Source organism: Canis aureus, chromosome 24 (genome assembly GCF_053574225.1).
Source record: "Canis aureus isolate CA01 chromosome 24, VMU_Caureus_v.1.0, whole genome shotgun sequence".
In the NCBI taxonomy this organism is placed as follows: Eukaryota; Metazoa; Chordata; class Mammalia; order Carnivora; family Canidae; genus Canis; species Canis aureus.
Window position 1 is genome coordinate 29699289 of NC_135634.1, and position 26178 is coordinate 29725466.

Below are 26178 nucleotides of genomic sequence, written 5' to 3' on the forward strand. Positions count from 1 at the left end.
AAATGATATAAACCATTATTTAGACATTATACAACATGATGTTGCAAATTCTATCAATTAATTAAACCAGGCAATACAATGACCAAGCATATATATGTTACTTAAGAGATCTCTAGGAGAGGGACATCATAATGTAAATGGCTAGAGACTCAAAACAAAAATAGAAAAGAAGCTGCCTAAGATCCCAGAGAGTTGCTGAGCAGCCCATAGACCTCCTATGATACACAGGTGCAGAGGCATATAAGAAATCAATGACTGCACAAATCACTTTTATATCACTTGTATAAGAATATTTAGACAATGTGTATTATTCAATAAATAATAAAATCAAAAGCAATAAACTGAAACACTATTAAAAGTCTAAATCTATCAAAAACGGAAGTTATTCAAATCCCCTACATATCCATCACATATTTGCAGAAATCTGAGCACACTGAATTAGAAAGTTTCAGTTGCCTCTGGTAACTGGTAGTACAATAGAGAGAATGTGAAATGAGATAAGTAACCTGAGTTCCATCCTGGCAATAAAACAAGAACATCTTTCTCCCTTCATTTCCTTATTGGACACAAGTGATAAACTAGATTATTTTGGTTCCTCCCTTTCAAGAATTCTACATTACAGCTTGTTGATACAAGTACCAACAATGAAAAACATGGTTACCATGCACATTCAATAAATGGCCTGAAAATGTTTACCGTGCCTCTTCTAAACTGAATGCTACATATATGGCTCATTTGGAAAATAATCTTTCATTTAAAGTAAATTAATTTTTCCTCCCAAAATTCCCATTATTTTCCAAATAACTCTGATAACATTTAAAATATGTTTGACTTAAAATTTATTATCTTGATAAGTCAGGAATCATTAGTTTGATAATTTGTTCAAAACCATCATTTCCAAAAAATTCTTCCCAAGAATCTCTACTTACACTATTATGCTTGAAAAGAGAGAGGAAATGGATATGCAGACTAAAAAAAAGTTTCCATGAGTATTTTTTATGTACTACATTTTATAAATGTCATATAAGACAACTGCATAAATACACAAATAAAATAATTTTCTACACAATATATTTTGTTTTTATGTAAGCTTGAAGGCAAGAAATTATTTTTAAAAATCTCATTAAGAGTTAACCCAGTCATGCTGACCTAGGTAATCTCTTATTGTTCTCTTCCTATTTCTCTAGATTAAAAAAAACATCATCATTAACAGAAAGTGCAGGGAAAAAAGAGCTAATATTTTTCCTCAACTATAGAAATAGTAATTAACAACTTTAACAATCCTATTCGAATTTAGCTTAATAATCTAGCTCTGAAAAGATTAACCATGTATTCAGGTTCTATTTCCCACTGGATACTGGTTACTAGAGAGAACTCATTTTAGGATATCTAAAGCGTCACTTTCTAGATTTCTCTGTTTAATCTCTGATGAAATTCTAAAGAATACCATTTTATTAGGCAATAAATCAGCTTGCACAAGTTCATGTAGCCAAAATTATGCATATATTCTGAAAATTCATAAAATCAAAGCTAAAAAAATGTGCTAGTAATACAGAGACTGAAAGTGTTTGAATCAACTACTTAATTAGTGAAAACTGAGATGCTGACTTTAAGCATTTTAAAGCATAAGAAATGTTTTGGTAAAAAGCAGAAGACTGGCTGATGGGGTTTAATATGCAAAGGTCCAGATTAAGGTAATCTAGAAATACACACGACAATCATGGAAGTTAACCTGCTTAAAATAGAGTTGTTAAATAGGAAACAGCCAGCTGGGAAGAGTCTTTGAGACACATAAAAAAATATGATTAAATGGAGTTCATGAAAGGGACTCGAACTCAGCAAAACAATAATATTAATTTTTAGATAGAAAAGGCTCCCTGATAATCCCAAACACCCAAGATCACCAAAATCCTATTGAAGATCATTACTTTCTTTTAAAGGTCACCAATGGCATTGTCTCTGTGCTTATCCTCCATGATTATCATCACAAATTCTACCAGTGCGGGGTAAGACAAAATTCTACTGTAATATAGCATTATTTTATGTTTGTGGGGTTTTTTTGTTTATGTTCGTTTTATGTGTGTGTATGGTTTCTGGCTTGTTCATTTAAGTAAGAAATGGTTTTCAGTGAACTTTAAAAGTTGGTTTTCAGTGAACTTTAACAACAAAAAATTCTTTGGGTCCTTACTGTTCACCTAGAAGCTCTTAGCCAATCTCCACTTAAGCAACTATTCCAACCAACCAGTGCCTTCTAAATTCCCCTTCTAAAACAGATATGGGATGCTAAAAGCTACTATCTCATACACTCCTTTCTGTGCCAACCAAAAACAGGTTGGTTTGTTCTCTCACTGTTTATATATGTTTATATCTCTCTCTGTTTATATCTCTCACTATTATATGCAATTGTGAAATTTAATTATATATTATCTAAACTAACAATATGAGTATGAAGAATAGTTCTTATAAAAATTAAATAGAAATAATAGATGGAATATTTTGGTATAATAGATAATTTAATTAAAACCTATTATACTTATATATATATAAATAGATACAAATAGAAAAATAAATCATTATATGTTTATATACATAAGTATATAATATTTAATATTCATTAAAGTTGAATTGGATATGGGTGAGTCTACTCCAAAACTTGGAGTATATAACTTGGAGTATATAATTCACAGATTATATAATAAGCATCTTTAAGGTCTCCTTTCATTTTCAAGAAATCAAAACTTAAAATCATAAATAATACATATGGGTATGGTTTATGCATGAAAATCTAATGTATAGTGCCAATCTATGGATTCATATACCAAGAAAAGGCCTTAACCTCAGATCAAGGTTTCCTCACCCTGGCACTATGGACATTTTGGACTAAAGAATTCTTTGGGGATTGCAAGGGAAGGAGGGGGAGCAATACAGACCCGTGAACTTTAAGATGTTCAGCAGCACATCCCTGGGCTTCTTTACTACCCACTAGATGGCAACAGCAGCACGCCCACCCAGCAGTGACAATTAAATTATCCCAAATGAGAACCACTACCCTGTATCAAACAATTGATGAATACATGTATAATTATGTATTTTGATCAAAGTAAAATGTTTAAGTAATAGGTTTTAATGATTTTTACTATAACCAACTTTTTTGATTAATTGATAAGCTACTAATTCAAATTAAATAATTTAAGATGGCGGGCAGCCCAGGTGGCTCAGCAGTTTAGCGCCGCCTTCAGCCCAGGGCATGATCCTGGAGGCCCAGGATCCAGTCCCACGTCAGGCTCCCTGCATGGAGCCTACTTCTTCTGCCAGTGTCTCTGCTCTCTCTCGCGCTCTTTCTCTCTCTCTCTCTCTCTCTCTCTCTGTGTCTCTCGTGAATAAGTAAATAAAATCTTTTAAAAAATTATTTAGGATGGCTTTTCTATACATAACAGAAAGAAAAAAAATTCTTGAATTTGTAAGGTGCCAAATAAGATAGCTTAACTTTATATATGATAATATTCCCATTTCTAGCACATCTTTTCTGGGATCAAAACAGAAGTACAAACTTACTGAATAGGTCAAAGCAGGGAGAGAATGCAGAAGCAGTAAGAGAAACAAATTTAAAAAACAATTTCCAGATGGTTGGAAGAGTAGCATAGAGAGAAAGCTTATTACCTTTAACTACTCAGTCCTATTTACCACAACATTTACTGCAGGCTCATCCAACATGGGTCAAGAGAGGTTCCTATGCATAAACTCCAGAAAGTTCAAATGTCTGCTATTATGGCAAATTATGATTCACTCATTTTTAATATCCAAAAAAAATAAGGTGAATATGTAATGACACCATCATATATCATTAAATAAATATAAGTTAGAGTATGATACAATTATTTAGGTAGGCATTTAAAAATATGATCTGTACATGCAAAGAAAAAGATCTAACAGTAAACCAATTCGCAAATAGCAGTTATCCCTGGTGTGTTCATTTTTCATAACTGGCATAATGATATTTCCTTCATACATGATCTTTCTAGAACCTCACCACTCCTCCTATGAAGATTCTGTGTTCCCTGCTCTAGAACATAGGCAGGCCAGCAGTACTGCCTCAATAAGCAGAATACAGAATGATCCTGCGTGGTTTCCAAGGCCAAGTCATAAAAAATGATATGCCTGACTTTCCTTCTATCTGTGACACCTGCCTTTAGAGCCCTGCAGTACCAAGTAGCAAGTCCAACTATTCTAAAGCCATCATACTGGAGAGACTATCAGCCATCAGTTATTCTGAGTTCCCCCAACCACGGCATCAGACACATGAGTGAGTTAGCCTTCAGATAACTCCAGGTAAGAGATCCCACTTAACTGAACCAACCCCCAGAACCATGCAAGAGAATAATAAAATCTTTTTGCTATTTTAAGCTATTAAGTTTTGGGGTAGTTTGTTATGAGTAAAAGAACACTGGAGTAGAATATGTTAAAAGAGGAGGGGGCAGTTACACTTGCTATTTTGTACATGCTTCTTCATTGTTTGGATTCTTTTATATGTAATAACTTTATAATTGCAATCCTAAATCCATAGATCTCCTGCTGTTCTGGTAAAAAGAGGAAAAAACTAAGCTTATCCTCAGAAAAGAGTGAATTTAAAATTCGTACCTATCATCTAACCTGTCCATTTTTTTTTTAAAGATTTATTTATTTGTTTATTCCTAGAGATGCAGAGAGAAAGAGAGGCAGAGACACAGGCAGAGGGAGAAGCAGGCTCCATGCAGAGAGCCTGACATGGGACTTGATCCAGGGTCTCCAGGATCACGACCTGGGCTGCAGGCGGCGCTAAACCGCTGTGCCACCGGGGCTGCCCTAACCTGTCCATTTTTAACCATTATCATTGTACCAACATTCTACAGCCAAAATCATTTGTCAGGAAGCTAAACTCAGCAATCTATCTAGTGTTAATTACTATTTTTGAGAGTAGATTAGAGAAATTACTAAAACAAGGATAACTGAAGTACAGCATTGAAATCTGTACCTCTGGGTTCAGATCTTATTAAATCCAAACTATGAAGTACTTAAAGTCTAGGCTTATGTCTTATATAACATGTAACCAAACATCCAACTCTTGATTTCGGCTCAGGTCATGATCTCAGGGTCATGAGATGGCACCGTGTGTTGGCCCGCCCATGCCGAGTGCAAGGCCTCCTTGGGATTCTCTCTCCCCCCCTGCCCCTACCCTCACTCACTCTCTCTCTCTCTCTCTCTCTCTAAAAAAATAAAAACTAAATTCAATTAGAAATATATATACACACACACTTATATATAGATGAATGAGAAGCAATCAACAAACTACAAAAATTAAAGGGGAAGGGAAAAGAATGCAGAGGGGAGTAAGTCAATAGGAGACTCAGGGACGTTTCACTTAAACTAGAATCCAATTCATGCACATGAAACAAAAACCAGAATATTTACAAAGTGATATACGTTGCAAGTAAATACAAATTGTATATACTATTAACTGGGTGCATAGGTACAGCTTATATTTGGAGTAAATGACTGGTTCAAGTGTGACCGTTCATTGGAAAGTTTTAACTGTCAAGATAAGGATATACAAAGACATTAAGTGGGGAAAGTAGCAAATACCAAGAAATGAAAGCTGAAAACATACAGCAGGAAAAAAAGGTAATTTACTTGAATGTAATTGAGAAAAAGTCTTTAGGAACAAGAAAAACAGGATGCCAGTAAGGGAGGGAAAAAAACTTAAAAAAAAAAAAAAAGCAAAGGGATTAAAATTGGAAGATAACACAATTCAAACTAAGGTACAGCAACTTCTTGAATGACTTGATGAAAAGTGTTTGATGAAAATTATTCTAACAGTACTGTGCACCATGGAATAGAGTAGGGAAGAGGCAGAAAGGCCAGTTTTACTGCTGTAATCATCGCAGCAAGAAGTGATGAGGATGGCAACTATAGATGTAAAAAGAGAATGATCTAAGAGATGTGATGGTGAAAGAATCAGCAGAACATTGCAGATGAATTAGATAGAGGAGGAAGGAAAGTAGTATAAAAAGGAAAGTACTAAAAGGGTGTTTTAAAGGTTTAAAATCTGAGAACTCCAAGACTGGAGGTAAATTTTTAAAAAGATGACGGAAGGAAGAAGATCTGGATAGAAAGAATTTTAACCAAAAGGAAATAGGCATTTGCATTTAATGCAAATAAAGCCTACGAAAGGATAACCGAAAAGAAAAATCAAGGAACAAAAGTAAGTTAGTTAGAAGATATAATTTGCAACATATGAGAATTTTAATGATTCAAGAGAGTAAATACTTTAGAAACAGAAACACAGGACAACTAATACTAAAATGATAAGATGTGCCGTAATCTGTGCAACCACTCTTCTAAGCACTTTACAAATATTGCCTCATATACTCACAACAATCCTGTGATATGGGTACTACTATTTATCTCCAATTTACAAATGGAGTTACAGAGGTTTATGCACTTACAGAGTAAGTTGTGGAGGTCAGATTTACACCCACGTAGTGTGGCTCCCAAATCCATGTTCTCAACCAGCTCAATATTCTAGGATAAATTAAGACTCTGAGAAGAATGATGACAGATATTTTTAAAAGGTGAGAAATTAATTTGTGAGGGCAAAGGTTCATGAGATGGTTGATATACCAAAGCACATACGTTTTTTAAAAAAACCTTGCTTAGTAGATCTAGAAAACTAGAATAAGGGAGAACTTACGGACTAACGGGGAGTAGGAGTAGGGGGAAGGGGAAGGGGAAGGATGGTCTAAAGAGCTGGTATGTAAAAATATAAAAATTTAAGAAAATAAATGTAACATATAACCATAAAGACTAGATGGTTTGGGATATAACACTAACCATTAAATATAACATCTAGAAAAACTGCCATTCTTGACCAAAACACATCTCATGGTACAATTTAGTGGCATAAGCAGTTATATAGTATGGATATGAAACATTTATTTTTATTTTTTAAAAGATTTTATTTATTTATTCATGAGAGACACAGAGAGAGAGAGAGGCAGAGACACAGGCAGAGGGAGAAGCAGGCTCTCTGCAGGGAGCCTGATGTGGGACTTGACCCCAGGACCTCAGAATCAAGTCCTGGGTCAAAGACAGATGCTCAACCACTGACCCACCCAGGTGTCCCTGGATATGGAAAGTCAGGTACATGTCAGGGAGGAAACATTCCAAGAGTTATATAGGCATTTAAGATTACTAAGTATTCTACCAGAAAACCAAGCACATAAGTTCTCAGTAGATATGTCTATCCATTTTCCAAACACTCTGAAGACCACCTTATTACAATTACCCAGCAGGCTTACAAAGGACATATTCTTGGGCCCATCTGAGATTTTAAAGATCTGGGAGTGGAGTTCAGAAAACAAAAATTCTAATACATTTGCCAGGCAATTCTTTTGCACAAAAGTTGAGATGCACTGTATTCCTGTGTTGCCTAAGTATTTGAACTCTATGACTCCTCAACTGTTTATCTTCTATGGCTTTATAATCTGAAACTGATCTTCCAAGTTTTCATTGCCTATGCTTGACTTATGCTTAATTCTAAAATCTCAGTCTTGGTTTGGTTGACATAATTAAGACTTGGCTTTGGAGTTTTTAGCCCTGAAATCCGTATCAACTTCAATTTTGACACAGGGAGAAAAAACTTGTAGTTCATTTGCCTGATATCATGGATCTTCTGTTAAATTTAACATACGGTGTTGACGAGACACTGGGTTGACCCAGTATGTCATTCTTATGTTGCCAGATCTGTACTAAAAAAAAAAAAAAAAAAAATGCTCACTACTATAGACTCACCATATGAAAATTCCTGTTTATTGCCTCTAGAGTGAGGCGGCACAAATATCCTGTCTCTGTCCTAATTTACCACAAAAGCTTGTCAGATATGAAAGACACTTTCTAAGAGTAGAGATGTCACCATATAGACTGTATCTATGAGAATGTTCCTATTTCTGAAATAGTTCTTTCAAGATGTCTTTTGACCTCAGTGATGGGGCAAATGGTAGCCAAAAGGTTGTGTGCTTGATAAGAGGTGAAACCGAAAAATGAGCCTCTTTAGTCAACAAGGGATGCTCCTTGATAGCAATAACTAGGATCCTAAAAGAATAGCTTCAGGATACTTTCATGCTTTAGCAGGTCTGTGATTCAAATTGTTGAGACAGAACAGCCATGTCTCTAGTGTTATCTCTGGTTCTTTCCTTAATCCTGCCTAGTTCTATAGTCCTACTTTGTCATCTTTCTGGTTTGCCTGAGGTAACTAACATAAAAAGCTAACACTAAATTACACTGGGAGACTTTTGCCATTTCCTACAAATTATTTGATCCTTGAAGAAAAGGATTAAATCCAACTAATCTTTGTATCCCACAGAGTACCTAAACATGCACTGCTATACTTGACATGTTTAACTGAGTGCCCTGTTCAACTCCTCCAAGAGAATCCTCCTCATGCAGAGGACCCAAAAAGTATTAGCCTTATATAAAAGGTGACTTCCCCCCGTGTCCTACCCCCAAGGTCATGGAATAGAATTGACATCTAACTCATGGTCATGCATTCAGATTTCTCTCTCACCACCTGAACTAAAAGAAGCACACTGTCACCACTAACAGAGTAAATAAGCTTTAAAAGGACAAAACAAGGGGACCCCTGGGTGCTCAGCAGTTTAGCACCTGCCTTCGGCCCAGGGCACAGGCCTGGAGTCCCAGGATTGAGTCCCATATCAGGCTCCCTGCATGGAGCCTGCTTCTCCCTCTGCCTGGGTCTCTGCCTCTCTGTATGTGTGTGTGTGTCTCTCATGAAAAAAAAAAAAAAAAAAAAAAGAAGGGACAAAACAGTTCAGGTCAGCACCAGCGGCAAACCAAATCCACCTGCAAGTCAAAGTTACAGAGTAGCAGAAACCATGTAAAACTACAGTAAGGCAAACAGAAGTGGAATGAGAAGTAACAAAGCTTGATAATGCAGACATAAAAAGAGAAGGCAAGACAAGAAACCATATATCCCAGAATGAGAGCCAGAGACTAGCTTCTCAGATTCCTGACAGATCTCCCTTTCGCACAACCCCAAACAGTTGGATCCCTACAACAACCTTCTTTGAAGCCAAAGAACTCTTGATTAAAGCACTATTTTTTTTTAGAATGTACACCAAGATAAATAAAAAGCTGGCAACAGATAAATCCAAAGAGGAAAAAAAATGCACCAGGAAGAAAGTGAAATTTCAGGTTAGCCAAAGAGTTCTCTAAATATGAATCCGACTTATCAGAAAATACTACCAATACTTATCATATTTTTGTCAATGAAAGAAATTAGAATTTAATTGATATTTTCAAAGAAAATTATCAGTGTGCATAAAAAACTATCTCAAACTCAAAGGAGAAAAAGCCCACATGATAGATCTTTTCTGGTAACATATTTCAAAATATTTTGTTAGCCTGTTTAAAGCAGATCTTTGTTGTCCGATGTCTACAATAATCAGTAGTATATTAAATTAATAGCCTTGTCTTTGAAGACAGGCTTCATAACTTACACAGTTGATAAAGGGAAGGCAAAGGCCAGTCCTGTAATCAGCCTTTAACTTGATGGTCCTTTCTTGTACCCAGAGTAACAAGAGTATCTAGAACCCCTTTCTTCCTCTAAAGATTCTTTCTCTAGAAACAATCTTTGAACTGATTTTCTCCAGAGAGAGTCCCCTTACAACAAATCAAAATAAAACTACGGTATGAGCTCACTATCAATTCATCTGACAAATTTGCTTTAACACTGTTAAAGACCAAACTAACATCAGAATAATTGCAATTTTGCTTATCTAATACCGATTCTAACATACTTCTTGTCTGGCAAGAAATATATCACTTAAGCTTTGAATTCATTTAAATCTTACATGCTTTTTTTTTTTTTAAGATTTTATTTATTTATTCATGAGAGACACAAAGAGAGAGAGGCAGAGACACAGGCAGAGAGAGAAGCAGGCTCCCTGAGGGGAGCCCAATGCAGGATTCGATCCTGGGACCCTAGTATCACACCTTGAGCCGAAGACAGACGGTCAACCACTGAGCCACCAAGGCGTCCCTCTTACATGCTTCTTTACAGAAATTTTCAACGTTACTAATTTTTACTAAAAAGTTTAATGGTCATTAATATTATAAATCCTCAATTATGTAAAGCTTGCCAATTTTTAAATTCTCACAACCAAGTTTAATTACAATTTTCCATAAAAACTTCAAGATGTGCCAAAAGAATTTCTGAACTACTACAAAAGGTTAAAGAGTGAAATTACTGATCCAATAATCGATGTCCTTCTCCTTAGTTATATTTGACAAGACAAAATTTATGACTAAGGGGGCATTATTCAATCTCTGTAACAGCAGAAGAGTTCTTCAATAGTACCTGATTGTGGTGTTGGTTATAGAATTCACACGTGATTAAAATGGCATAGAACTACACAGGCACATACTGTACCAACGTCAATCTCCTGTTTAATACTGTACTAAAGTTACATAAGATGCAACCATTAGGGGAAACTGGGTGAAAGGTATAAGCCCTCTCCACTGCAACTTCCTGTGAATCTATAATTTTTAATAATTTTTTAAAAGATTTTATTTATTTATTCATGAGAAATACAGAAAGAGGGATGCTTGGATGGCTCAGTGGTTGGGCGCCTGCCTGCAGCTCAGGTTGTGATCCTGGGATCCAGGATCAAGTCCCACATCCGGCTCCCTGAGTGGAGCCTGCTTCTCCCTCTGCCTATGTCTCTGCCTCTATTAGTCCGTGTCTCTCATGAATAAATAAATAAAATCTTTAAAAAAGAGAGAGAGAGAGTCAGAAACATAGGCAGGGGGGAAAGCAGGCGCCCTGCAGGGAGTCTGATATGGGACTCTTATCTCAGGACCTCAGAATCACGCCCTGGGCCAAAGGCAGACGCTCAACCACTGCGCCACCCAGGTGCCCCTATAATTATTTCAAAATTAAAAATAAATAAGCAAACAACTTATTACTTTAATTAATAACAAAAATGCCTTATATATTTTTTTAAATTAACCTAAATACCCTGTTTAGTTGACTAGAAAACAAAAACCTAATCATTTATACATACAAACTTAAACTATCAATAACAAAGTTATTTAATTGACATGTCAACTAAGACATTCTGTTTCAGAAAATGGAACTTAAAATCGGAAGTAACCAATAACCTGTGCTCATTAAATAATTCCTTATTTTAGGGAAGAGGACCAGGTCAGTTGATACCTGTGTTAATCTGTAATAAAAGCAATTATTTTTTTTTTTTAAATGATCATACTTAAAGTAAGAGTACCATTCTGGGGGGAAAAAAACCTCAAAGATATTTTTATTTAACCTTGGACCTACTACCTTTGGAGGAAAATGACAGTTTATTGAAAAGATGATACAGAATTTCAAATAAATAAGATCATGTCATCTTTTCAGAGAGGTCTTCCTTGGACAACAGAATAGTAGAGCAACTATTCTTGTCCTGAGTGGTTCTAAATAGATACTATGTAAAACTAAACATAGGCTATCTCTGACTCCAGAAAATGGGTTTTCAACCAAATAAAGGTAATATTCAGAATAGCTACTTTCAGGTTCTCCACAATGAATAATTATGTTCCATGAAGGTAAATGCTGGCTAAATTAGTGGTTGCAAACTATAGTAATAATAGAGCCTCCTACAAAAATTACATTCTAAAGTCTGGACTGATACCTCAGCTATCATCCTTCCACTTCTATACCATAGGTTTGGGTAACATTTATCCTTGTCTCAGTGTGGTCAAAACAGGACATTATTTCTCCTCCTTGAGGGAGGAATGAGACACTGATATAAATCACCATATGTGTATCATCTACCACTTTGGAAAACCAACTGAAGCAGTGGAAATAAACTAGCCACCCAACCTCAAGTATAAACATTAGTATGTAAATAAAACATATGTCTGTCAAAGAGACTTCCAGATCATATAATGCAACTATTCAACTGTCTCAATAGCAATGTTAAAAACAAAAAAAAAAATTACCTAAAAAGGAGAGAAAATTTGGATTTGTGGAATAAAAGTGAAAAAAAATATACGAAATCAAATGGGTCTTTCATGAAGTTAGGTGAGATGATAAAAATGTTGGATTACCAAGGGGGAAATCTAAGTTAGAAACATAAAAATGTATTAACAAGGCAAAGAAAATAAATTTTAAATTGCCTGAATTAGGCAATAATCTAACTCACATTGCCTTTTATTTTGAAGAAAAAAACAGAAACCAGGGCAACAGAATATACTATCATTCTTTATACAGCAATATGTTTTAAAGTTCACAATTAATTCTTTACTTTTGAAGACATTACTAACAACTGCAACCCTTACAGACTAATAATACCCCATCGTCCTTAGCTATGCTAAAAAGTGCCTGTTTGGCCTACCAGTAGTTTGGCATGCATAAGGCACAGGTTCTGGGGTTGATAATGATAAAATATAAGGCAGGAACTAAAACACAAAATACATCATGTAACATGATAATAATAAGAAACATTTACGATATTCCTAAAGCATTCTAAGGACTTAACAGTATTCTAAGGGCTCATGATAATCCTATGAAGTGAGGACTATTTATCCCCATTCTACAGATGAGGAAACTGAGAAACAGATTAAATGACTTGCCCAAAGTCACATAGCTAGTAACTGGCAAAGCCAGGATTTGGACACAGATGGAGTAACAGTTTGGAATAATTTGAAAGGCTGAGGAGCCAATGAAGGATTACAGGCAAAGTATGGCTAACAATCAAATTTACATTTTGCTTTAGCAAGATCTCTCAAATAGTAGTAAAAAATGACTTAAAAAATACTGAATGCAGGAAGATTAGTTAAGAAATTGATGTGGCAAGACAAAATGATGAAGGCCTGAATTAAGGAAAAGCATGCAATAAAAAGAAGTCAATTGATACAGATACGAAGGATGTAAAATCAACTTGATTCTATGATTGGATGTGGAGAGTCAGAATGACTGACTCAAGGTTTGACTAAGTGGGCCCAACTCCACGGCTTCACATTTTAATCAGATCACTATTTTATCAAAATCTTAAAGCAGATAAATGTAGTTTCATGTCATCTTCATTTCAGCAATAGCCATAGCATTTGACTTTCTCCTCTTTGAAAACTGTAACTTATATACATTAAAATTATTGCCCCTTGGCAACTCCATACTAATTGTTTAATATGCATACAATAAAGAGAGCTATTAAATGTTTTCCATAAACCGTCTCCAGACCATCACTGAACATAAGAAACAGAAAAGCCACAGAGAATATGTGCAACTTAGTAAACATTCTTATCATAATCAGCACTCTAAGTTAAAAAAATCTAAATGCTCTTTGAGTGAATTAGAATCATTTTATCATTTATATCATTTACAGGGATCTATGGACACCTGTTTTAAAATTCAAAAAAGGTATATAACTCATAACTTCAAGCTAAATATATTTTTTAAACTTTTGTTTGTAAATGAAAAAACAAAAACAAAAAACACTATCCTTATACCCCAAGTTAAGGACCTGTAAAGTACTGCATTAGAATTATAATAACTACTGGAAAAACTTACTGTAACTTCAAACTTATTAACATTGTAAGGGTAAAACTATGCTAAAGCCAAAGCCTTCCAGTAACTAAATACTCTTGGAAAGTGTCCAAGACCATACTATAGTAAATTTCCAACTTGTTTCATCTAAGATCAAGAAAAACAAGTTATCTAAAGTACTGGATTATGTTAAATAGACTCTAACTAAAAGTTATACCTCAAATAATCAGTCAGAAAAATCTTTACTCTGTACTTATGATGGGCCGCATAACCAGTATGGGTCAGGTGGGGAGACAGCTGAACCTGGGAATCTAAGTCACATATTAAGTAACATTACTTTCAGAAAAAAATCAGTATCAATAGCTTCCATTTTGAAAGAAACAGATTTTGGCAGAATATGTTAAAACAACAATTTATAATGATACTGAAAATCTCCATAGCTTCTATAATGTGGACAGCATATGGTGGTAGTTACTCTGGCTTCTAGTTTGAGCCACTGTTTGGTGTCCTGTTATTTGTGGTTCAGATTCCTTTTTTACAGGTTGCAGGTCTCATAGATATAGACCAATTTCACATATAAACAAACATAAAGGTGCTTTATGTAAGTGAGTATGTAAATGTAGCTATATGACACTCTAAACTAGCTGTGATTCCCACTCATAACAATTTTTTTACAAATTAAAGTTCTACTAAATTGAAAAGCAAAAGCCAACAGTTAAGAGAAAAATCTGGCCAAAAAGCAAAAAAAAAAAAAAAAAAAAAAAAAAAAAAAAAAAAAAGCTAAATAATTCTGGAAGCCAAAAAATCCTAAATAAAGCAGTTTTTCTAAACAAACCCAACACATTCTCACTGAGCACTTTCTACTTTACCTATAGGCATTCACATTATTAAAAAGCTGAGTGGTATACCAACTTTCATTTATGAAAAATGACATCTTAGGATACATTTCTAATTTCCAAGAAAAATAACTCAAGTTTAAAGATCTGCATACAAAAATAATAGAAGCAAGAGCTGCAAAGAAATGAATCAAAAAAGCAAATGTGGTTTTACAGGAAACCTGGAAGTTGTCTGCAACATTTAAAATTGGATGGACTGATTATAAAATACACAAGACCCCAAATGAACAAATTTAGCATAAACATCCGCAATGTATTCAACAACTACTGACACAAGCAATCCCATTCCAATAGATACTTGCCACAAAAATTGTCATAAACTGGCTACTTCTATTTTTTTTTAAATGATGAAACAATAGAGATTTGGTGCAATATATTTTATAACTTACCAATAATGGGCTATTAAATTTCTATTAGTGATGCTTCAACTAAGGGTTTGTGCTAAGAGTGAAATCTGTTCATACAGCAATGAGAACGAAGCCTCACTAAAGACGTTCAACATAGAGCTGACCCCTAAAGGCTCCTTGATGCACATTTGCAACCACAGTATTCATGATACACAGTACACTAAACTAGCAACAGATTGGTTAAAAACAGTTTGGATTCTCAACTTCCCATAATACAGGCAACATTTTTAGAAGCAATCATATTAAAATAAATGTGTCTTTCACAGTTACGGGATGAAATTTTATGCTGGACAGGCACCAATGCCCTGATTTTCTACTTTTTTCATAAACCATATGACTTCCACATGCTGACAATGTTTTATGCTTTAACCTGCAGTAAAGGCTTTACATCATTTTAATGCTCGGTGCTTAAAATGCAACAGAATAACCCCACCCCCACCCCCACCCGCCAAATGCAAGGAATATGTTTGGTTTGCTTTTAGTGATTTTAACCAGACTACTAGTCAGAAAAGTTTAATGAAAGCTCTTCCCAGTAATTCTGCACTTTCATGGAAGAAAACAAATAAAAAGAAAATCTGAGGTACGGGTAGGTGGGAAAGAAATACTGTTTCGTTTTTTGAACTCTTAAATATTTTAGCTTTTTATTTCTAAAACAAGTATTGAACATTTAAAAAACTCCACATCTAACAATATCTTTCAGCAAAAATATACTTTATTATGTAGTTACATAGGATTTTCCTCCAGTTTTGGCAAAGTAATGTTTCAGAGTAAGATAGAAGGTTAAAACAAAAAATTCTAGACATCCTAGTCAAAAAACAAAAACAAAAACAAAAACAAAACAAAAAAAAACCACCAAAGGTTTGACTTTGTATCACATAGTTATATTCTAAATTTGAGATTTAGAAGACATCAATTTTTTTTTCTATTCAGGTCAATCTAAATATATATTCTACCTCACATTTACAGTCAGCCAATCTGTGTGAATGATCAATTGCAGAAATTTCAAATCAAAGCTTATAAAACACATCATAAGACTACCTACTGTATCTATGTGACTTTCAGTTTTTATGGAATCTAAGGTCCTTTACTGACAGGTTCCAGAACTGTTAAGTTTGGAGGCAAATATGTAAATACCCTAAGTCTCAACAATCAAAAGAGCAATTATACCAATTTCTTTAGTTATGTAAAGGTCCATTACACACACACACACAAAAAAAAAAAAACTGTCACTGAAGGAGTGCTACTGAAAAACTTCTATTTCAGACTGAAGAAACTACAAAATACATGGTCTTAAATTCTGGTGTAATGTCATTAAATATTACAGACTGTGAGAAAAAAAAAAGATGGTATTTCATTCTTCTTGCCTAGATAACTCTACTTGAAACTTGAGAAAAAAAAATCAGAATTCAAATTTCCCAAACTTGGCTTATGAACACAATTCAACTAGATCTAACAACTTAGTTGTGTCATTTTAAAATCGGTTTAAACGCAAAGCACTTCAATCCGACGTGACAATTACCTGTGGCATAAATGCAAGTAAAAACAAATGCAAGTCCTTTTCATCTAATGATGCATTTTTATAGTAAAATCACGGAAAGCACAACTCTTTATTAGCGCAAACGAAACAAAACAGGCACAGGAGGCATCATGTCCATCCGGGAAGAGAAAGGTAGCACGCCAAGAAAGAAGAGAAGGACCGAAGGAGGATGAAGGGAAGGAAGGAAAGGAAAGGAAGGAAGGGGAGGAAAGGAAAGAAGGAAAGGAAAGGAAAGGAAAGGAAAGGAAAGGAAAGGAAAGGAAAGGAAAGGAAAGGAAAGGGAGGGGAGGGGAGGGGAGGGGAGGGAAGGGAAGGGAAGGGAAGGGAAGGGAAGGGAAGGGAAGGGAAGGGAGGAAGGAAGGAAGGAAGGAAGGAAGGAAGGAAGGAAGGAAGGAAAAGGAAAGGGAAGGAAAGGGAAGGAAAGGGAAGGAAGAGAGGGAGGGAGGGAGGGAGGGAGGGAGGAAGGAAGGAAGGAAGGAAAGGAGGGAAGGGAAGAGGGGTTTCTATACCTGCAGGATCCCGGAGAGATGAACTAGTCACACACATCACTCTACCCTATTAGATGCGTAAGAATTTTTAAAGCTTCAAGGTAAAAAAAACAAAACCAGCAATCACTTTATACCATTCAACTTTATACAGTATAGTATCTTTAATGTCAACTGCCTTCCATTCCCCACTCACCCACTGCTTCCTCACTCTTCCATACCAGCTTTCAGGCAAATCCGAGACAGAATAGGGTGGGGTAGTCGAAAAATACAACCAGCGCCTATCAGCTACTCCCCTCGCCCCCCCCCACCCCCACCCCAATAATCTCCAACAGTTTTTCCCCCCACTACGAAAATAAGTGTCCTCTGTCCCCAGACACACGGCCGTCATCCTGTGTCTTCAGCAGGCACGCAGCAGACAGACGCATACCCGTGTCAGCAGCACTCCAGACCCCCGCCGCACGCCCGCCAACCTCGAGTACTGTTATCTGATGCGTTTAACGTGAACCCGGCGACACACATCCACCTACTGTTTCGGGGTGTGAGGGTGGGTGGAGGACTCCTTTCAAAGTAGCCCCAATCGTGTAACCAAAACACGGTTCCGGAATAAAATATTAAAGAACACTTTTCCTTTCCCACCTACCTCTGGACTTAAAGGATGCCAAAAAAAAAAAAAAAAAATTCCAGCTCCACACCACCTCATGTCTAAAATTCTTCAGCCGGGAGTTTGGGGGGTGGAGCGTGGAGATCTGTCCAGGGGAGGGGGCGGAAGCGGGGAGCAGAAGTGTGAGCGGGTAATGGGACCCCAACGAGTTGCTCACCCCGGCCACCCCGCACCACGCCGCCGAGCCCAGGGGTCCAGGACCCGGACCTCACGCACATGCTTCTCTGCCCAGGCCCAGATAAAAGCTAGGACTCCGGCTACCTAACTTCCCACCGAACACACGTTTATTCAAGGCTTAACACATCACACCAAGTACACGTCACAGTTTAAAACACAGTTACAAACCCCAAACAGACCCCACACAGCACCTCCAATTCACCTCGCAGTTTCACAAACTCCAGACAGGAGACCCCACCTCCAGGATTCAAACCTTCCGCCCACAGTGGAGAAACCAGGAGGAAAAAAAAAAAAAAAACAACAGAGAGAGTTGGGGAGCAGCCGACGCCTTTCAATTGCCGCCCCCACAAACTGCCCCACCCCACACCCTGCGCCCGGGTTACCCACTCGGAAGCCCCCTGCTTCCTCCCTCCTCTCAATCCGGCCGCCTAAGAGACCCAGCCCCAGCCCCACTCACTTACTCCCCCAAAACCCCTCAACAACAACAACAACAACAAAAAAGTGAAGAGAAAGAAGTGAGGAAAGAGACTTGGGGTAGTCCGGCTTCAGAACCGCTCGACTCACCTCAGAATCCTTGCTGAGTTCTCTCCGCCCGGCACAACCCCCTCCCCAACGTCCCAGTACGAAGGGCTGAGGCAGGGAGGAGGGGAAAGCGGGAGGGGGAGGGGTGTCTTCCGCGTGGGGCGCCAGTCGGAAGGGGACTGGGGAGGGGTAGAGGCCGGCGCAGGAAGAGGAGACGGGGGAGGGGAGGCCCCTATCTCCCAGTCTCCCCCTGAAAACCTCCCTTGTCTCAATCACATCAGACTGACTGTCTTTGTCTGGCTGACAACCGCCATATTGATATCAACAGCCCCGCTCCCACCTGCTGCAGCCGGGCGGCCCTGGGAGTTGTAGTTCTTGCCTCCCTTGAGTAAAAGCTTGGGACTCGACATCCAGGGGCCCCAGGGAACTACAGCTCCCGGCAAGTCCCGCGCCAATCCGCCTTCCCACAGGGAGGGGGGGAAAGGAGGACGCCAGAGCCATGGGGACTACACATCCCAGAATACCATGCGTCCCAGACCCACAGAGGGGACATGATTTCATGCTGGGGTGCAAAGGGAGGATGAATTGGCGGCGGGGATGAATTTGAGTTGGCCGAAGGAGGCGTTAGAGAGGAAAAGGAACGGAAGAGAAAGATGACCACAGTTCCCAAGATGCACCCAGGGAAGACTACATTTCCCATGATGTCCCGGGGGAGGGGGCGTGGAGAAGAAAGGACTGCATGTCCCGCGATGCTCTCGGCTGGCCGGTGGCGGAGATTGAACCGGAAGACGCTTTCTGCGTGTGAGAAGTGGAGTGTCTGGTGCTGAAAACCAGAAGTCCAATATGAAACTGGTGAGTCTCTGCTCCTAGGTCAGAGGCCAAAGGTGATGCCGTATCCTTTTGGACTTCTTCGTTTGCACCTTGGGAAGGGGAGTAGAAAATGGAGTGAGCCAAGGAAAGCGCTGCTGTTGTTGAGGAGGTTTGAATCTAATCCCCACCCCCAACCCCCCCCCCCCCCCCCAGCTGCCTGGAGATCTCCATCCTTTGACGGGTCCCTTTGGTTAGATAAGACGTTGACTCTGTCGCGTTTTTTCTCCTACAAACGGAGGTTGGGCTTTTTGGGCTAGGTTTGACTTCTCAGCTGCCACGTGAGTGTTGAACTAGATTAACTTCTTTCCATACTGTTGGCACTCGAGCGTTTCTCCCTGCCGCTGTTGAGGCTGTTTTTGTTAGATGTGAGCAGACAGCAGAAAATACTGGGCAGAGAGGAGTTATTAAATTTTGTGTGACAGACAAAATTGCCCTAGGACTTTAGAGAAGGACGAAATCAGGGTGTGATGTAGGAGGATTGGAGTCTTAAAGCCTGCGTATAGGGGGCCGAGAGGAGGTTTTAAGGCATTCCACCCTAGGGACTGCATGGGTCAAGGTTAGAGGGAACATGCCAGTGTACCTAAAGTCTTTGCATCGCAAAACCTAAACACATTGCTTATAGAAAAGCTTCTCAGACCTTTATTTTAGGGCATTTTACTTACTCTGCATAGATCCAACTAGTTTATTCTACCCGTATGGAATTAATAACAGCGTTAATTAGGAGGTGTTAGATGCTGTTTCTCAACCATTTAAAATTAAAGTTCCTGCAGCCAAGTATGTTAGGCTTTACTTTCTATGATGTTTATACAAAAACAAAAGGTTTCTCTTCTTTTTTAAAAATATTTTACTTATTTATTCATGAGAGAGAGAGAGAGAGGCAGAGACACAGGCAGAGGGAGAAGCAGGCTCCATGCAGGGAGCCCGACGTGGGACTCGATCCCGGGACTCCAGGACGGCGCCCTGGGCCAAAGGCAGGCGCCAAACCGCTGAGCCACCCAGGGATTCCCCGAAGGTTTATTTTCTTATTTAAACATACTTTTCCAAAATGTATGCTCCGGTGCGGCCCCCCCCCCGCCCCCCCGCATATACTCTGTACAGTGTCAGCTGTTTCCTGAAAAGAAGTATGAGAAAGTATTAAAGGAGATTCAATTCCAAACCTGCTGCCATTTAAAGCTGGTTATGTATGTTCGTTTGCTTCTGGATCTGTGTGGGAAACATTTAAGAATGCAGAATTGAAAGTCACTGCCTTGCCCTATAGAAGCATGCAATTGAATGAAGAAGGTAGAAAAGAAAGCCAGAATTAATTCATTGCATTCACGGTAAAATAAAGATGTGTTCAGGGTTTGGGGAATTGAGAGGATAATGAGGTGGGAGAAAGGTGGAAGACAGCTTCCTGGAAAGGACTTGAACTGATAAGAAAAATGAGTAGGCCAGGGCCTTCCATGAAGAGGGTTCAGGTTATAGGTACAAAAAAGCTTGCACCTGAATGATCATGGAACACAAACCATGATTCCCCAGTAAACAATAAATCACACTGGTATGCTTGGTGAAAATGCTTGCAAGTGTGAAACAATTTTTTCCTTAAAAACGCACTTGGCTGAGAGTATCAGAGAGCCAAAGTTTACTTTATGTATACTTTGGTTTGCTCATAATATCCTCCTGCTTAATTTATTTACAGACGTGGAAACACGTAAAAAGGGAAAAGAGTAAAAACTTATTTTTTTTCCTTGAAGAACCAAAATATGCCTCGTAGAAAGAAGAAGTGTTTATTATATCTATGGTCCCTCCCGCTTTATTTTCAATCCACGTGTTACATGTTAAAACTCATTTGGTAGTTGTTAGATGATCTTTAATGCAGAATTACCATCAACATAGCATTTCAAAAACATTGACGCTCACTCAGTAAGACTTCTCGTGTGTTATACCTCATAAAGTTGAAATAAATCATCTCGTGGCCTAAAATTTTTAACTTTGTGTACTGCTTCAGGAATATGTAGTAATACTTTATGTAAAATGCTTTATTTACATTTATATCATGAAAAACAGAAATACATTTTATTGAGGATATCATTGTTTTTGAGATAATGACTTCCCAAAATACCCTCCCCATGCACAATCTATGACCAGTTGATTGATTCTACTTCTGTTCTTGAACAAGTCTCTTTCTCTCCATCCCACTAATACTGCCTTTGGACTGACTCTTTTCACTTGACACTTAGAATTCAACAATACTTTCTAACTGATCTCCCTGCGTTCAAACTTAACCCCATCCAGTCTGTTCTTTACTCTGCATCCCATAAGTTAAATTGCAGAGTTCCATAAAAACCTAGTATCTTCCTTTGCCCTTAGGATAAAGTCTTATAATTTTTAACTTGGCTTACTTGGTCCTGCAGAATATGGCCCTGCCTACCTCTCCAGGCTCATGTACCTAGCCTTCATCTCCCTTGCTCTCTTGGTTCCAATTATATTGTACATCTTCCAGTTCCTTCAGCTCACCATGTGTTTGCCTCAGGGACTCTTAAGTGTGTTGCTTTGCATACAGTGCTTTTTTTGCCTGCCTAATTTCTTCATTTGTCTCAGGTCTCTGTTTAGTACTTCTTTAAGGTTTCCTTGAATTGGGTGCCACTGTTATGTGCTTCCATGGCACATTTTCTTTTTGTAGCCCTGGTAATTATGGGTTTTATGTTTGTCCTCCCTCATATAGTCCCAGGGCCTGACACATAGTATGATCCCACTGAGTCGTACTTGAATAAATAATTTCTGAAGGATTGTCAAGGTCTGTGAATACTGATAAGAAAAGATTAAGGAGTGTATCTAAAACATTAAAATAAGCGGTATCCTTTGGAGTAAAAAAATATATATTTGCTACCTTTTGTGGAGCAATTACTGTGTGCCAGGCACTGTACTAGGTACTTGTGGTGTGGTGTCCCACTTACTCCTTCCATCTGGGTGATAGTATTCCCATTTTACATATGAAAAGTCTGAGCATCAGGAAAGTGGAGTGGCTCAAAGTTACACAGATGAAAAATGTAATAGAACCAAGATCTGAATCTGAGATTCCTTCCTTCAGACTCTTTTGCCTCATGAGGGCCGGGATTCCAGCACCTTTCAAAGTACATGATATATGTTATCTCTTAATAAAAGGAGACCAGAGTGCACACTGTGAGAGTTTATTCTAGGCTATTTTTTAAATTAGCATTAAATATGAGTTTGATTAAATTAAGATCTTTTAAAAAGATTATTGTTAAAAAAAATTAAAGTTTGGAAACTTCCTTGATAATATAAAGGGCTCCATATCAGACCATACCAATTGAGTTGAAGGCCCAAGTTAGTTTTTATACTACCCAATTTAACCTCTGTAATACCATTTACAGTGCTCTAACTTTACACATCACTCTCTTGATGGCTTTTCACACACCCGAGGGAAGACTATGGATGTCATTATAAAATAATCCATGAATATCTCCTTAGAAAGATACCATCTCAAAGGATTTTAATTACTGGCTATAATCTAATGCAGTATTCAGGCAGCTTTATTTAACTGAAGAAAACTTATTGGCACCTGTAGTTAACCTGAATTATTTTTAAAGAACAGAAAAATTCGAAGTGTATCCTCTAAATTAGCATATTTTATAGCATGCTCTATTATTAGTATAAATTGAGCCTGATGGCCAATTCAGCAAAGGATAGAAACTAAAATTCATCAGGGTCCTTAGCAAAACATCATGGAACAAAAAAATACTGAATACGTTGACAAATTGAGTTTGAAATACCATATCCAGGAATTTAGTCATACAAAGAGATGAAGACTAAAGTGACTAAGATAGTAAGAAGCAATTCAAGAAAGCAATATGTGGAACGCCTGGGTGGCTCAGCAGTTGAGCGTCTGCCTTTGGCTCAAGGTGTGATCCCAGGATCCGGGATCAAGTCCCACTTCAGCCTCCTCCCGGGGATCCTATGTCTCCCTCTGCCTACGTATCTCTGCCTCTCTCTCTCTCTGTGCGTGTCTCTCATGAATAAATAAATAAAATCTTTAAAGAGAAAAAAAAAATGCAGCATGTGTCATACTTTCTATGGATCAGGAGATGGAGACAATCTTCTAATTTATTAAGTCAACAAAGATTTATTATGCAACTACAGTATACTGTTGGCATTCAAAGTTTTAATACTTTCCATTTTAACTCTTACATTCGACCTCAAAGATTGATGACAGGAAATTATTTGTGATTTTGCCAAAACACAAATTTGAGTATGACTGAGGTTAGTGATAATCCAGGCGCCTAGGTGATTCAGTAGGTTAAGCGTCTGCCTTTGGCTCCTGTCATGATCCTGGGGTCCTGGGCTTGTGCCCCACTCCTGGCTCCCTGCTTAGCATGGAGCCCGCTTCTCTCTTTCTCTCTGCCCCTCCCCCCCTCATGTGCTTGGTTTCTCTATCTCAAATAAATAAAATCTTAAAAAAAAAAAGATTAGTGATAATCCTTAGTGAATGAGCCTAATAGCCTCAGAATCCATGGCTCTCTGTAGTTTTTGTAGCTCTTTTGTTAAAGTTCTAAAAGAAAGGTCTTTTAAATGTTTGTTATGCTATACTTTTTTATTCATTTTTATTTATATATATTTTTAAAGATTGTGTTTATTTATTCATGAGAGACACACAGAGAGAGGCAGAGATATAGGCAGAGGGAGAAGGAGGCTCCATACAAGGAGTGTGACGTGAGACTCAATTCTGGGATTTGAGCCGAAGGCAGACACTCAACACTGAGCCATCCAGGCGTCCCTATACTTTTTTAATTTAATGGAGGAAATTATATGTTGTAGTTGTATTTACAGATTTAAAAACTCAAGAAGTCCAGGAGATGTTCTTGAGTGATCCCTGCTCATTTATACAAAGTGCTATTACTACTGGCTTTTTGGGGAAGGCTCAAACTTTTAACTCACATTTCTCCTAGGAAAACAGATGGAGCAAAGAAATGTATTCATTGAGTGTTCCCAGTGGAGGACAAATAAAACACCAGTTGGAGTTGCAGATGATCTAGAAGATCTTTGCTTGAAAGGGGCAAATTCTGCCCCAAGGTTAATTTAATAAATCATTAGAAAGGGGTGTGGTTATTCCTCACCTCAGATATGAGAATGATAGATTATTTCTCTAATTTACAGAACTGTAGAATGCTTTCGGCTTCTTAGAACTTGGATCAAAAATAGAAAATCTCTTGCTATAAATTACAAACATTCACAATTTTACCAGTGCTTATTAATTCACCTATTGTGATACAAATTGTTAAAATGTCAACCTGATTTCACTCTTTTCTGTTTCTCTTTGCTGGTTGATTAGAGTGCCCTCATGTGTCTTTATGATGTAATATCATTTTGAGCTTCCCAAAGGTTGTGTTTTATCACCACCCCTGTATGGTAGGTGTTTTTTCTTTCTTTTCTCAAACTGAAAAGCAATATGTAACGTAAGGCCAAGTCACACACTTTATTCAGCAGTGCTGTGAGATAAAAATGGATATTTTACTTTGGGGCATTTCAAAGTCATAATTGTTGTTAACTCAGAAGATTAAATCTTTTATACTTAAGATGAAAAAAGGTGTACCAATAATAGATCTTTTTCAGCAATGAGTTGAGAAATATGACTCACAATATAAGCATGACAGCATTAGTGTTGCATATAACACATCTGTTTTGTGCTTGGTTTGCTTTGAGCACTCAAATGCTGCTGCTGTTGACTCTGATGATTAGTGAAGTGTACTTGACAAGGACCAAGAATGTCACATGGCATGGAAATCAGTTAAACCCAGCATTCCAGAAGGAAAATTTGCTCCTGGCTTGCTAAATGCCAACAGAGGTCCAGACGTACACAGCCCCTCAGATCTCCCATTATTATTCATTTATTCTTTCAACAAATCTTCCTACCACCAGTCTCACTAGGCCTTGCTCAAGGTACTGGGTGTATTGCAGGGAACAAAACATTTACTCCCTGCCTTTATGGAAAGTAACGTCTAGTGGGTTTACTGTGCAATTCAAACAATATTACAGTGAACTTCCTGATGTAGAGATATCATCGGGCACTGGCTCAAGTATTTTTTTAATGTAATGGTCAAATAATGCATCTAATTGTATCCAAAAATATGCCTTCTTAAAATTTTAGCAGTTATGGCCAACTTGCCCACTAGTTTACCATTGTACCTGTAGTGTATGAGAATGCATTTCCTCCCCCCTTGCCAACAATGCCATCTGTTTCTTTACTCTTACTATGTGTCTTACTAATGCAACTTTCTTCTTTCATCAATCCTCACACCCTCTTGTCTCTTAAACTTCAGCCATTTTTAGTAAAACATCCTTACGGTAGTGGTATATGGATGTGGGAAATGTACCAGAAAAGGGAACACATTTCTTCATATATAAAAAAATAGTGTCATAAGAATCTTTAAAAGGAATCTTTAAAAAGAATCTGTGGTATTGCTTTGAAAATGCTGATGCGGGACGCCTGGGTGGCTTAGCAGTTGAGTGTCTGCCTTTGGCTCAGGGCATGATCCCAGGGTCTGGGATGGAGTCCCACATTGGGCTCCCAGCGAGGAGCCTTCTTCTCTCTCTGCCTATGTCTCTGCCTCTCTCTGTGTGTCTCTCATGAATGAATGAATAAATAAATAAATAAATAAATAAATAAAATCTTAAAAAAAAATGATAGTGCTGATGCATGGGTGTAGTGATTAAGATGGCAGCAGTATCATGGGATCAAATGGATTGGAGAGGCAGCCAGGACAAGTGTGTGTAAATGACAGAGGAGATCCTGCATCATCCCCAGAAAAGGAATAATCTGTGAGATGAAGCTAGAATTTCACATATCAGGAAGGACTAAGGAAAAGATAGATGCCAGAATTTGCAGAAATCATGAAAAAAAGCAAGACTGCAAACCAAAAGGATGAAGGGAAATAAGAAAGACTGTAAGGAGAAACAAGACAGTTTGAAAAGCAACCCCAAGGCACTCAGTGATCAAGTCTAAGAACTGTGGTGGGAACTGTACTG

General features: G+C 37.8%; 2 protein-coding genes across 20 annotated transcripts in view; one reads left to right on the top strand and one right to left on the bottom strand.

Moving 5' to 3' along the window:
- The window catches only part of HMBOX1 (homeobox containing 1), a 191070-nt gene extending 172442 nt beyond the window's left edge, over positions 1–18628 (bottom strand). For 11 of the 17 annotated variants that reach the window (XM_077868693.1, XM_077868682.1, XM_077868695.1 and 8 more), the window contains exon 1: positions 18328–18628. The gene's annotated coding sequence lies outside the window, so the exon portion shown is untranslated. The remainder of the gene's footprint in view (positions 1–18327) is intronic. The other 6 variants (XM_077868685.1, XM_077868684.1, XM_077868683.1 and 3 more) reach the window with 2 other exon arrangements.
- A 198-nt stretch (positions 18629–18826) lies between these two features.
- The window catches only part of INTS9 (integrator complex subunit 9), a 101239-nt gene continuing 93887 nt past the window's right edge, over positions 18827–26178 (top strand). The window contains exon 1 of one of the 3 annotated variants that reach the window (XM_077868677.1): positions 18827–19137. In XM_077868677.1, coding sequence (XP_077724803.1) covers positions 19129–19137 — 9 coding nt within the window. In that variant the 5' untranslated portion in view covers positions 18827–19128. Of the gene's footprint in view, positions 19265–26178 lie in introns of all 3 variants that reach the window. The other 2 variants (XM_077868676.1, XM_077868678.1) reach the window with 2 other exon arrangements.